Source organism: Panthera tigris, chromosome B2 (genome assembly GCF_018350195.1).
Source record: "Panthera tigris isolate Pti1 chromosome B2, P.tigris_Pti1_mat1.1, whole genome shotgun sequence".
NCBI lineage: Eukaryota > Metazoa > Chordata > Mammalia > Carnivora > Felidae > Panthera > Panthera tigris.
This window is the reverse complement of record NC_056664.1, coordinates 129,496,797-129,509,177: the sequence shown is the minus strand read 5'-3', so window position 1 is coordinate 129,509,177 and position 12,381 is coordinate 129,496,797. Positions and strand designations below refer to the sequence as shown.

Below are 12,381 nucleotides of genomic sequence, written 5' to 3'. Positions count from 1 at the left end.
ACAAGAAACCTAACAGCTCTCTGAAGGAACCACAGCTCAGGGAAGAAACTTGCTTGGAAAACCAAGGAGAGAGTTTGGGATCCAAACTAAAATCTAAACTCTTTCCACTGCATTGCTTTCATCATGGGCAGCATTTAAGAGGGCAGAAACTGTTCGGACGTATTTATAGGCAAGTGAAGATACATTTGCAAAGTAGGTCCACCAAAGAACACAATGCCCCAAATTAATATGAGCAAACCCATACTGTCTCCTATTGTGCAAGGAATGCACAGAATTAAATGTTCAATTTGGCATGTTTACAACAAATGAAATTTATTTTTCATCTACAGTGAGACCCATAGATTATAAATCGAGTTATAATGAATGAAAATACCTTTACTAGTGCAAGAATAACCAGTTACATTAAAAAGGAGGTATTCTTGTTCCCAGAAAGGGAGTTAAGACAACTAGGAAAGAAAGGAATTCAGTCTGTGCTGAAAAGAACACCAAAGCTGTGCTTCCAATACATACCAATAATATGTAGCTACGTCCATTTAAACTGACGTTAATTAAAATAAATAAAATTTGAAATTCACAGTATCTGTTGCACTAGCCACATTCAAGCGCTCAATACACCCACATGTGGCTAGTGGCTACCACACTGAATAGTACAGATACAGAACATTTCTACCTTCGCAGAAAGTTCTATCAGAAAGTGTTGAACCAGAGGGGAAAAAAGAAAGAAGAGAGGAACAGAATCTTCCTCTATTCAACTTAAGAAAAGGAAATTTTAGTAGTTTTACAATATAGTTAGTAAAATCAATTGGCTAAGGCTAAAAGTGGTGTCAGTGACATTGTAAAATGTGATAACATTAGATGTAATCATGATGTTAAAGGTTAATCTTCTCTAAGGGCTCTTAAAAGGGTGCCCTGAATTTTTAAGAGGCTCATAAAAGAAAGGAAAGATAGAACTTTATCTTTGAACTCTGTTTTCATTAGATTTGACAATTTCACTGGCCTTTGAAACCATGTTAATAAGAATCTATATTTAACATCATTAAGCTGATAAGTGGATATTTAATTAACATAATCCCAAATTAAATAAATTTAACATAAAAATTTAAGCCATGTCATTCATATTACTGAATTTATTTCCAATTCACATTTTCCCTGGGAGTGAAAAATATTGTCAAATTTCCTAACAGTCTATCTTTTAGCTGAAGTTTCAAATCATTAGCTATTGTCTCTTCTATCAATCTAAGTGAAATATATATTTGAATGTGTTGTTTTTAGATTGCAAAAAATATTTTGTACACTGGACTTCAGTATTTAAAAGTATAATCAAGAGGTGTCTGGGTGGCTCAGTTGGTTAAGCATCCGACCCTTGATTTCAGCTCAGATCATGATCTCAGGGTCGTGAGATTGAGTCCTACCTCAGGCTCCACGCTGGGGGTGCAGCCTGCTTAGGATTCTCTCTCCATCTCTCTCTGCCCCTCCCCAACATGCACGCACATCCGTGCTCACTCTCTCTCTCTCTCTCTCAAAAAAAAAGTCTACTCAAAGTTATCAAAAAGACTGCAAAATAGTATTAACCCAAGGTAGTGAGCCACATATTATTACATAGTTCCGATGACCACACCATAGTCAAAGGAGGTAATGCCTGTAAAACACTTAGGATAGGTCTAGCACATGAATATTCAATAAATATTAGCTGTTATAATCTTGGGCAGACATTCTCTTTCTAAAAATGATGATAAATTAGAGTAAATATTCCTTGCCATGACAACATCAACTTTAGCACAATTAAGGCACAATTTGAGATACTGAATGCACAGAAGGGACATATATCAGATGGCCTCATTCTTAGAAAAGAATGAAAGAAGGTCACATGCAGAGGGAGAGGTTTGTGGAGCTAACAAGGAACCAAAATCTTTACAAAATAGGGATGGTGGTAAATATGACAGAAAATCATTCAGAATCACAATGCCAATTGTAAGAAGACAGAGTCAAATTATAGTAGAAGAAATGTCATTTTTTACTTTCCCGTACAACACTAGGAAACCCAGGATCAAGAACGGGGGATAGAGAGAGTGTGGTCATCAGAGTGTCAGAGATTTAAAAGGAGAAAACAAGAAATTCAGGGGGAAGAAGAAACACCTGATATTATTGAAATGGCTTATGATGGAATCCAAGCGGAGTAGAAGGGGTTGATGGAGTCTGAAAAGAAGAAGGGTTTAAGCAACTAAAGATAGGAGTTTAGGCAGTTTTGAAAGAACACAGAAAAAAGCTAAGGGTTTCACAACTGGAAATTATTAAAGGATATGCATTTTTAACCAATCTAGTTGGAATACAGTAGATGAATTACATAAACCAGATAAAAATACAAAGTTAGGTAAAAATCTATAGATGGTCCTGGTATATAATAAGCTGATGAAAGATACCCTCTTCACTAGGGCCATAATTTTAATTTGAAGGACAGCTGATTTACCAATGATGTTGCAAATGATTCCTATTTGATACAACAGAGGGCACTTCTCTAATTAACATGGCAAGACCAGTGGCATTCTGTTGCACATGGCCAGGTGGAATATAGTAAAATAAGATGTGTGCTCTGGAGAATGGTCTGTCCTTGGTCTCCTGCAGATCAATCATCTCAGGGATGCCAAGATAACACAGGACATCAACTGAGTCCCAGGTATGGCCAGGTCTGTGAGACTTAGGAATAGGGACAAAGGCTTTTATAGACAAAGTAAGAAGAAACTTGGAAGTCAAAATAGAAAAAATATCATCAATATGGGTACTGACCCCCAGGATGATAGCTGAGAAAGAGATGAAGAATAAAAGGGAAGTCAGATGCTCAAATCAATGAGGAAAGTAGAGGAGTGTCTTACAGTTCCGGAGGAAGCAGGAATGAGATGGTAGAGGGTAGAATAATAGATGCATTCACTTCTGAGGAGAAGCTGTTGAGATGGAGTGGCAATGCCTAAAATATAACAAGGAGGTGTCAACTTCTTTCTTATCCCTGGGTGTCAGGGCTCCTGTTCAGCCCGTGTGTCTGCACGTGCCATACTGGAAGTTTCCGGCTGGCATTCTGGTTGTTTGGTGTCTCCAGCAGTTATTAAAGACTCAGAATATTCCCACCAGCTGCCAGGTGAGGAAAATGGGAAAATTAACCTCTATCAAAGAGAGTTTTAAGTGAAGTGGGCAATCGAGGGGAAAGCCAACCTTCAAGTATATGGAAAAGTGGTAGAAGAGTTTATAGAAATATTAAAAATACAACAGAATTTGTTCCCAAGAGAAGCCAGTGTAAGGGTAGGCTGTGATTGAAAGGAACAGGAGGGAAGAATAAAGGAGCAGAAATTCACAGTGTGACCCACAGGTATCACCTTCAATAAGGACTTGAAAGAGGCAGGTGGCTGGGATATAGGTCCCCTCTCCATATTTGTTAAGGAGAACACTTTCCCACCCAGCCCCACGGGAAGGCACTTTCTCATTGAGCACACTTGTGACCTCTTCTCTGACTCTTGACTCTCTCAGTCCCTGTACAGGTGCAGTGAGGAACCTGATTCACCAATCTGGGGAACAACTGGATGCTGAGCTCTGCCCACCCTTGCCTCTTGAGAACAGGACTGCAGACTGAGCTCCTCCCCACTCTTCCGCGTAGGGTTTCTCCCTTGGGCAGCCACCTTGTCTGGTGACCGCTGGTAACGCTGTCTCATTCTGGGGTTCAGCTAACAGGCTACCTCCACTGAGCCCTCTCTCTAAGGCCACCCCGTCCAACCTGGCCTCTGTATCAGCAATTAACAACACTGTTGTTCTCTCTTGGACATATTTTTGTTTCTTATTTGTTCAGAATCCAGCCAGGACAGACGTATACCATTTGTTGGGGGACCTTCTCAGAAATTCCCAATATTAATGACTGAGAAAAAAAATAAAGTAGGGAGAATTTCTATGTTTTTTGAACTAATTAGTACCACACAGAATGGTAATCCATAAAAAAAATAATAATAATAGTTAACCATTACAAACAGTGTTCCGCTGTTTTAGGCACTTTACTTAGGCTAATTAAATGATATATTCATGATGAGCCTATAAGGAAAGTACTCTTATTATCCCGATCTGACACACGAGGAAACACATATTGGCTAAGTAACCTGCCCACAGTGGCACAGCTGCTAAGTGGCAAAGCCAGTGACTGAACCGAGACAGGGTAGCTCCATGGTCTAACATGACTAAACGCTATCCTGCGCCATTTCTCTCCAACGTGTGCTTCCTGTATGAAGGTCTGCTACTGAGTATAATAAACTTCTATCTTCTTTAAGAAACTGTTTTATCTTTCTTTTAATTAAGATATAATTAACATATAACACTATATTCCTTTCAGGTGCACGACACAATGATTCAATAAAGGTACCTATTGCCAAATGATTACCACAGTACGTCCAGTTGACATTCATCACCACATATAGTTACAGATTTATATATACTTATATGAAGAAATATACATCTTTTGTAAATACCCAAGTAATAATGAATGTGAATATAATTTCTTTTGCCTATTTTTCAAAGTTAAAAATGAAGAATGTATCATTTACTTCTTTAGTGAAGCATATCTGGTCCATATGAAAGCACAGACTAGCGAATATAGGTGTAGATATAGTCCTTCAGTTATTATATATTTACAAAGCTGTTATGTAATAACATAGTTATAGCAGTGTGGTCTCTCTCCCCCTTCCCTTCACAGCAGAGCTGATTGAGAAAATGAGACTGTGTGGACTAGTTCTGTTTCCACTTCTCCACTTCCCATCCTGACCCTTTTGTCCTCTTGACATCGACTTTCACCTCAATGGAAACTCTGTCCCAGCAAAGAGTCACCAAAGCTCCTCTCATTCCACCTGCCTCTGCAGCCCTGATCTCCCTCCACTCCCTCAGCCGTCAGCACCACTAACCATGCCCTTCCCTTCAAAACCCCTCCTCCCTTGGCTCTTGACAACACTCCTGATTCTCCTCTCCTCAAGGCCACCCACTTCTCAGGATCCTTTGCTGGCTTTCCTTTCCTTCACCTATCTCTTATATTTAATGGTTTTCTGGGATTCTTTGCTGTGCCGTCTCCTAACTTTTCACCCTCTTGCCTGCTCACAATGCTTATATGCCTCCTCTATCTGGATGCTCCCCATCTCACCATTTCTTTATTTTGCTTATAGCTCTCTTTTGAAGAGATGGCCATCCAATGGTGATTTGTTTCTGGATGTCTCACTAGTCCTTCAACAACATGAACCGAGTACCTGTTCAGTCTCCCTTCCCTGTCCTGGATACTGAACAGGTCTGTTAGCGGCTCTCCTTGTCTTCAGAACTACACTAATCTAATAAAGCATCCTCCACAGACATGTGGGAGGGATCTTTCCAAACCTCACATCTAATCATGTCACCTAAAGGTTTTCAAATTCCACTACCAGAGGAATGAGCACGGTGCACACAGCTGTTTCACGCGTGTGTCTCACTTCTCTCTCCATCTGTTTTCTTCTGGCCACAGTCTTTCCCCTCCACACCAACAGCAAATTCTAGTCTTAGCCAGACTGAACGTCTTAACTGCTCCATGAAAACAGTGTTATGTCAAGCCTCCCACTGACATGTCCTTCTCCAGGACTGACTCCTTCCATCCAGGGAATAACTATACACCTTTCAAGGCTCAGTTTAATAACTGCCTCTTTTATGAAGCCTCTGAAGTAAAAGTTAACCATTCCCTTCACTGAACCCACCTTAACCTGGACAGACCTGGAAGTCCCTTAGGACTCATATCTTATTTGTGATTTGCAACACAGAACACATGATGTGCCTTAAACACAGAAGCTTATTCTTATTAAATACTTGAAAAGAAAAGACCTGAATCCCCAGAGGTGGATAATGTGGCTAAAAGTTATTTTAATTCATTATTATATTAATAACACACTTTACTGGAATATATGATCTATCTTGATGCAGAAGTCCACTGGCAAAAGCTTACTCTCCCATCTTCTAAAAATAACATTACTTATTAGATTTATTTAATATTCCAACAGTAGTTTAAGAGCTCTTTCTTTCCCAGTTAGAAAAAAATGTGATTTGATATGAATAGCATCTATCAAAGGCCAAAGAATTTTTTTGTCTGTAGCTTTCCATTTGGAATAATCTGTTTATGATGTAGGCCTTCATTAAATTCCTGTTTTCTTTTTAAATTTTTAAGTAAGTAAGTTATTTATTTACTTATTTATTTATTTAGAAGGGAGGAGGGGCAGAAAGAAAAGGGAAGAGAGAGAGAATCCCAAGTAGGCTCAGTACTGTTTGCACACAGCCCAACACAGGGTTTAAACTCACAGACCATGAGATCATGACCTAAGCCAAAACCAAGAGTCAGATACTTAGCCAACTGAACCACCCAGGTGTCCCTTAAATGTTCCTTCCTAAGGAACCCATCCTCCAAATTCTCAAAATTCCAGCACCACATGGACAGTCTTCACCAGGAACAGCCCTGTGGCTTTTCACTTGTTAGACTAGATGTTGGTTTTGCTAGAACCTCAGTGAATGTTTTTAATGAGAGTTAACATTTTAAATCATTTTTTAAAATTTTTATTTACAGGAAACATAAAGTTGCAACCCAATGGAATCTGGACAGTAGAAAACTCAATCTTAAATAAGTATATTCTGTCACTATACAATATTCCCAAATTTTCCTCTCTTATTGAAAAAAAGTAGTTGGCAGATGCTGACATAATCTCCAAGAGGACCTTTACACACAGACTGCCATGGTCATGCTAAACTACCCCCTTCTGTAAGAATAAAAAGAAGTGTGAATCTCCCTCTATGAGACCCAGACGAGTAACAACCTTTCAGGATACCTCTTTAGAAAAAAAAATTTTTTTCAAGCTTATTCACAACAAATCATCACTAAAGATTTCTACTCTCTGTGAACTTGTTCTATGAAATCAGAAACCAGATGAAGCAGAGCCACTGAGTCCCTTTACATAAGTAAAAATCAACTAGATGCTACATTAGACAGGCTTTACCTAGGTTAAGGAACTATCAGAATATCCCATTCAATCTTCAGAGCAATCATGTGGATTAAATATTTGTATTTTGATTTTGTAAATGAGAAAACTAAGGATCAGAGAAATGGAGCAACTTGTCTAAGATCAGTAAGTAAATTGCAAAATCAGAGAGTCAAACTTAAGATCATTTTGTTTAAGGATGTACATTTTTCAAAACATCATACAGTTTCTGAACCTTAAAAGAAACTGACCCAAATGCAAAATCTAGGTCTTTCTACCAAAATTCCTCTTTGGATCTTTGCTCAGTAGCATGTTCTCAGTCAGTTTCCTCTAACCTCATATCCAGTTGGGTACTGGTCACCATCCATTAAATGTAATTCCAGACTCCCAACAGCATTAATAATTGCCACACTACATATTTTCTCAGGGTCCTTTCCTCGTCGGTATCCTAGTCTTCAAATTCATCCTTATTTTACTCTCTACAAAGGCAGACACGAATCATCAGTTTTCTACTTCAGTGTCCATGAGCTATATTTAATTTCTATAAATACATTTTCTAATTGGACATACAACTAGCATAATGAAGCAAAACATTCACTGCCAAAAGTCATAAAGATCTGGATTCAAATCCTAGCTTGGATCAACTGATGAATGGATAAAGAAGTTGTGGTTTATATATACAATGGAATACTACTTGGCAATGAGAAAGAATGAAATACGGCCTTTTGTAGCAACGTGGATGGAACTGGAGAGTGTTATGCTAAGTGAAATAAGTCATACAGAGAAAGACAGATACCATATGTTTTCACTCTTATGTGGATCCTGAGAAACTTAACAGAAGACCATGGGTGGGGGGAAGGGGAAAATAAAAAGTTAGAGAGGGAGGGAGGCAAACCGTAAGAGACTCTTAAAAACTGAGAATAAACTGAGGGTTGATGGAGGGTGGGAGGAAGGGGAAAGCGGGCAATGGGCATTGAGGAGGGCACCTGTTGGGATGAGCACTGGGTGCTGTATGGAAACCAATTTGACAATAAACTTCATGTTAAAAAAAAATCCTGGCTTGGAACTTGTTAGCTCAAAAACTTCTCGAGTTCCATATATTCATTAAGCCTCTGTTTCTTCATGTAAGAAAGAATTTTACTATTCACCTACTGGGATATTTTGAGTACTAAACAATGTTTATGAAGATGTTAACATAGTACTTGGTCAAGGTAAACACTCAACAAGCAAGTATTGGTAACATTATTCCTATTAGTATAATTAAATTTAAAATATGATGTGCAAATTTGTGAATAGTGAAGAACAGTTGGCAGAGGGCCCTGGATATAAATGTAGCTAAAACTGTAACTTAAAAAAAAAAACAAAAAAAAAACTTTTTGCATATATATCTTTTTTCTATTTTTTTCCAAGATTTTATTTTTAAGTAATCTCTATACCCAAAATGGGGCTCAAACTTACAACCCCGAGATCAGGAGTCTTGTGTTCTATCGACTGAGCCAGCCAGGTGCCCCTGCATTTAGATCTTAAACTACTTCTGAGAAAATAGCATGGTGGTAGGGCTTCCTGTTCATTCTCTGATAGACTAAAATCATAAAAATCTCCCTCCCCCATCATTTTTTATTTTGATATTGACTATTCTGACCTGATGCTGGCAGATTTTGCTTTCAAGTCATTCCATCTTTGGTTCATATCATCTAGTCGATGTTGAAGCATTGTAGCCTCTTCAGAATTTCCCAAAGCTTTTACCATCTTCTGCCTGTTTCCATCAATGCTTTTAAATATGTCATTATGTGCATCAATTTCTGCCTGGATGTCCTAAAGAGAAAAGAGCAAAGAGATAATGCAAATGTTAGGTATTAGCGTCAACAGTCCCTTAGGGTTGCTATACAGAACTTTACTTCTTTATATTCAACAGATGAGTCATTTTTAAGCAAAAGTTAAATTCACTTTAAATGATAATAACAAATTCAAGTGTTTCCACAATTCTTACACTGAAAACAATAGCCTTTAAATCTTCAATATATTGATCTCCCCAGTTCTTAAAAACACAATGTATTATAGTCTAAATTTCATGTACCAGTTTGTTAGATGTTGGTATTTCAGATTCATAAGAAATTTTTGAAATTTTATATAATTATTATCACCAAATCACTGAACACTATCTAATACCCAGATTCTCTTTCCCCTTTATACACAGGCAAAAATGCCCTCAAAATATGATGTTTTACGCAGATATTACATAATTTTACCTATTCTTCTCTCATTTAGACAAACTTAATAGTTTGTCCTTCCAACTTAATAGTTTATTTCTAAAATTTTAAATGAATATTTTCATAAAAACGTTTATTCCCATTAAGAAATAAAAATGGCAAAATAATATTTCTGTTAAACAGAAAATTATTTTTCTAAGTTTCAGTATAAAGTAAATAAGAATGATTATAAATTAGTAATAAAAACTGGTTCAGACTTTGAAAAAGCATTTTCACAATCTGTATAAAAAGCCTTAAAATTGTTGAAATTACCTATCCTAGGAAGATTTATGTATAAACACATTTACTACGCTAATTATTTTTAAAGTAAAACAGTGGAAGCTATCATAATACATTAATGGTATATAATATTAAGTTTAAAAATAAAGGATACAAAACTATATATTATGATGTTAATTTAATTTTAAAAGTAGGTGTTTAAATTAGCATATGTTTTTGTACATCATTGTACACACATACATCAAAAAACTGTAAGAAACATCAAAATAGTATAATCTCTGTACAAGAAACTTAAATGTGATTTTGGTTTTTTCTTTACACTTCTGAGTTTCCTTTTTTTTTTTTTTTTTTTTTTTTTACAAAAACAGGGTTTCTTTTGGTAATTAGATAAATATAATAAATTTAAAATTTGAAATACACAGTGTAAGATCACCTGGGTGGTACAGTCAGTTAAGCGTCCAACTCTTGATTTCAGCCCAGGTCATGATCTCACAGTTTGTGGGATCGAGCCCCACAACAGGCTCTGTACTGATAGCACAGAACCTGCTTGAGATTCTCTCTCCCCATGCTCCCTGCCCCTCCCCCACTCACACGTGCATGCATTCTCTCAAAATAAATAAACATTAAAAAAATAAATACACAGGTCTTTATCAATTTTTAGTACTCTCCACTATAAAGCTGTCAACACAATTATCTGTATTCATTTGGCAATCATCTTTTCTTCCTGAATAAAATGAAAGCAAGCTAGTTGTACCTAACTCTAGTGTGACAGCCACTCCCATCCAACGAATGAGTGTGGACTTAAAAACAGAAAAACAAGAACCTGAGGGGGCCATGAAGGTGTGCAGTGAGTCTCCATGGCATTAGCTGGTAATGACTATTAAGGCAACTTACTACAGAAATTAAAAAATTATTTCAGGTCATGAATCTGAATTAGTAAAAGGAGAACAAATTCTTAAATTCCATAGTTTTATTACCTTTCTCATCTCCTCACTCTTAAGTTTTCCAATTCCAAATGAATATGATGAAAAATTAAATAGAAATTCGTTGAATACTCAGAATGCTTTCATTAATTTAGAACTCACTCCTGATTAGCAATCCATCAAGAACCAACACTTAGAGGTCGGGATCTAAAAGACTGTTTTTTAAACATCTACAGATCTAGACTAACCAGAAGGACACGTGGAAAGGCCTTTTGCACCTCAGTACTCTAATAAGCATGGTAGGAAGTTATCATTTCTACATGAAGGGCAGAAATGATGTATTATAATTTCTGAGATTTGTGGTGTCTAACATGACATTAATAGGGTCAGATATGAGGAGGGGGAGCGATGAACACAGAGTCTGATGGACAGCTTCTGCAAAACGTATGGTCCAAATTTGCAAGCCTGTTGGTCTCTGGGGTTATCTTACCCTAGTGACAAAGCCAAATCAGGTTCACCTGCAAAGTGTGATCTGGGTACGCCCAGAATTGGGGCTCACTACCAAACAAAAACTCTGACACTGTTGGCTCCTGGGCATTTCACTAGCACCTCTATTCCACAGAGTGCAGAGCAGACACCAACAGGGGACCAGGGGACGGAGCCAGATACGGATTCAAGGTGCTCAGGTTGGACAACATCATGCACGTAAAATGGCAATCTCATTATAATTTCAGTTTGGAATGCTTCAAAGAGAAATTCTCAGTGAAAAAAGTAAAAGGTAAGGCAAGTTCTACTGAAAGGTTCTTTGGTGTCAACTTGTGAACCTAGTCCTTCTCCTTTAGGATGTAACTGTTTTACTTTTGTGTCCTGAAATGCATTTCAAGACATCGAAAGAGATATATTAAAAGATCATGCTCTATATATGCATGATAGCCATCTTTCTCAAGAAGCCAAACGACACAGTGAGCAAGGCATCTCTTTGCTCTCCATGGCCAAAGTGAATCTGGACTCAAATTTGCTGGATCAGTTCCTAAAAACTACTGTCAGTGGACTAGACCTACACACAAATCACAAGGAAAACCACAAGGAGACTTCAAACCACTACTTCCTAAAGTAGCCTGATATATTTGCTTCCTTTCATAGCCAAGAGAAGTAGGAAGACAGAAGTGCATTAAGATCCACATACAGTTTTATTAATTCTTTTAACTTTAAATTTTTTTAACATTTATTTATTTTTGAGAGACAGAGAGAGGCAGAGCATGAGCAGGGGAGTGGGAGAGAGAGACACACACACACAGAATCTGAAGCAGGCTCCAGGCTCTGAGCTGTTTGTTAGCACAGAGCTCGACGCGGGGCTCGAACTTACAAACTGCAAGACCATGCCGTGAGCCAAAGTAGGACGCTCAACCGACTGAGCCACCCAGGCGCCCCAAGTTTTTTTTTTTAAGTTTCACAAAAGTATTCAACAAAATCAGCAAATCTGCATACCAAGAACACAAAGCACCTTTGGCTCCTCGTATCCAACCAGGTGATGCCTTTCCCAACCCAGCCACAAAGACAAATGGAGTAAAACATAACTCCTTCACTGGCCAACGACTGCAGGTATTTTCATCAAGTTCTGGTTAAGAGCACTACCAGTCATCCTATATTCAAGTTGGAATGCAACTTTCAGTATGTGAAAAACCCTTCCACACCTGAGCCTCCACAAAAGTTAGGAAGAAAATCAACAACCAGAAAGCAAAGAAAATGAGCATACATTATTTTGTTTTACTGACAATTGGTGGTATATTTATCTGGCCAAATATATTAAAAGCTCCTAAAATCATAAAAATCACCTTACTATTTCTTCTGTATTCTTCACAGTCTGTTACACAGCATTAGCCTAACTTGAAATAGACACAGCTAGGTAGACAGACAAATGTATAAATGCATGAATGAAAGCATTAAGTTCACCTTAATTGACTG

General features: G+C 37.6%; 1 protein-coding gene across 1 annotated transcript in view; it reads right to left on the bottom strand.

Annotated features, from left to right (window-relative positions):
- The window catches only part of UTRN (utrophin), a 514,156-nt gene that overhangs the window by 143,307 nt on the left and 358,468 nt on the right, over positions 1-12,381 (bottom strand). The window contains exon 52 of the mRNA XM_042987266.1: positions 8,647-8,819. Coding sequence (XP_042843200.1) covers positions 8,647-8,819 — 173 coding nt within the window. The remainder of the gene's footprint in view (positions 1-8,646; positions 8,820-12,381) is intronic.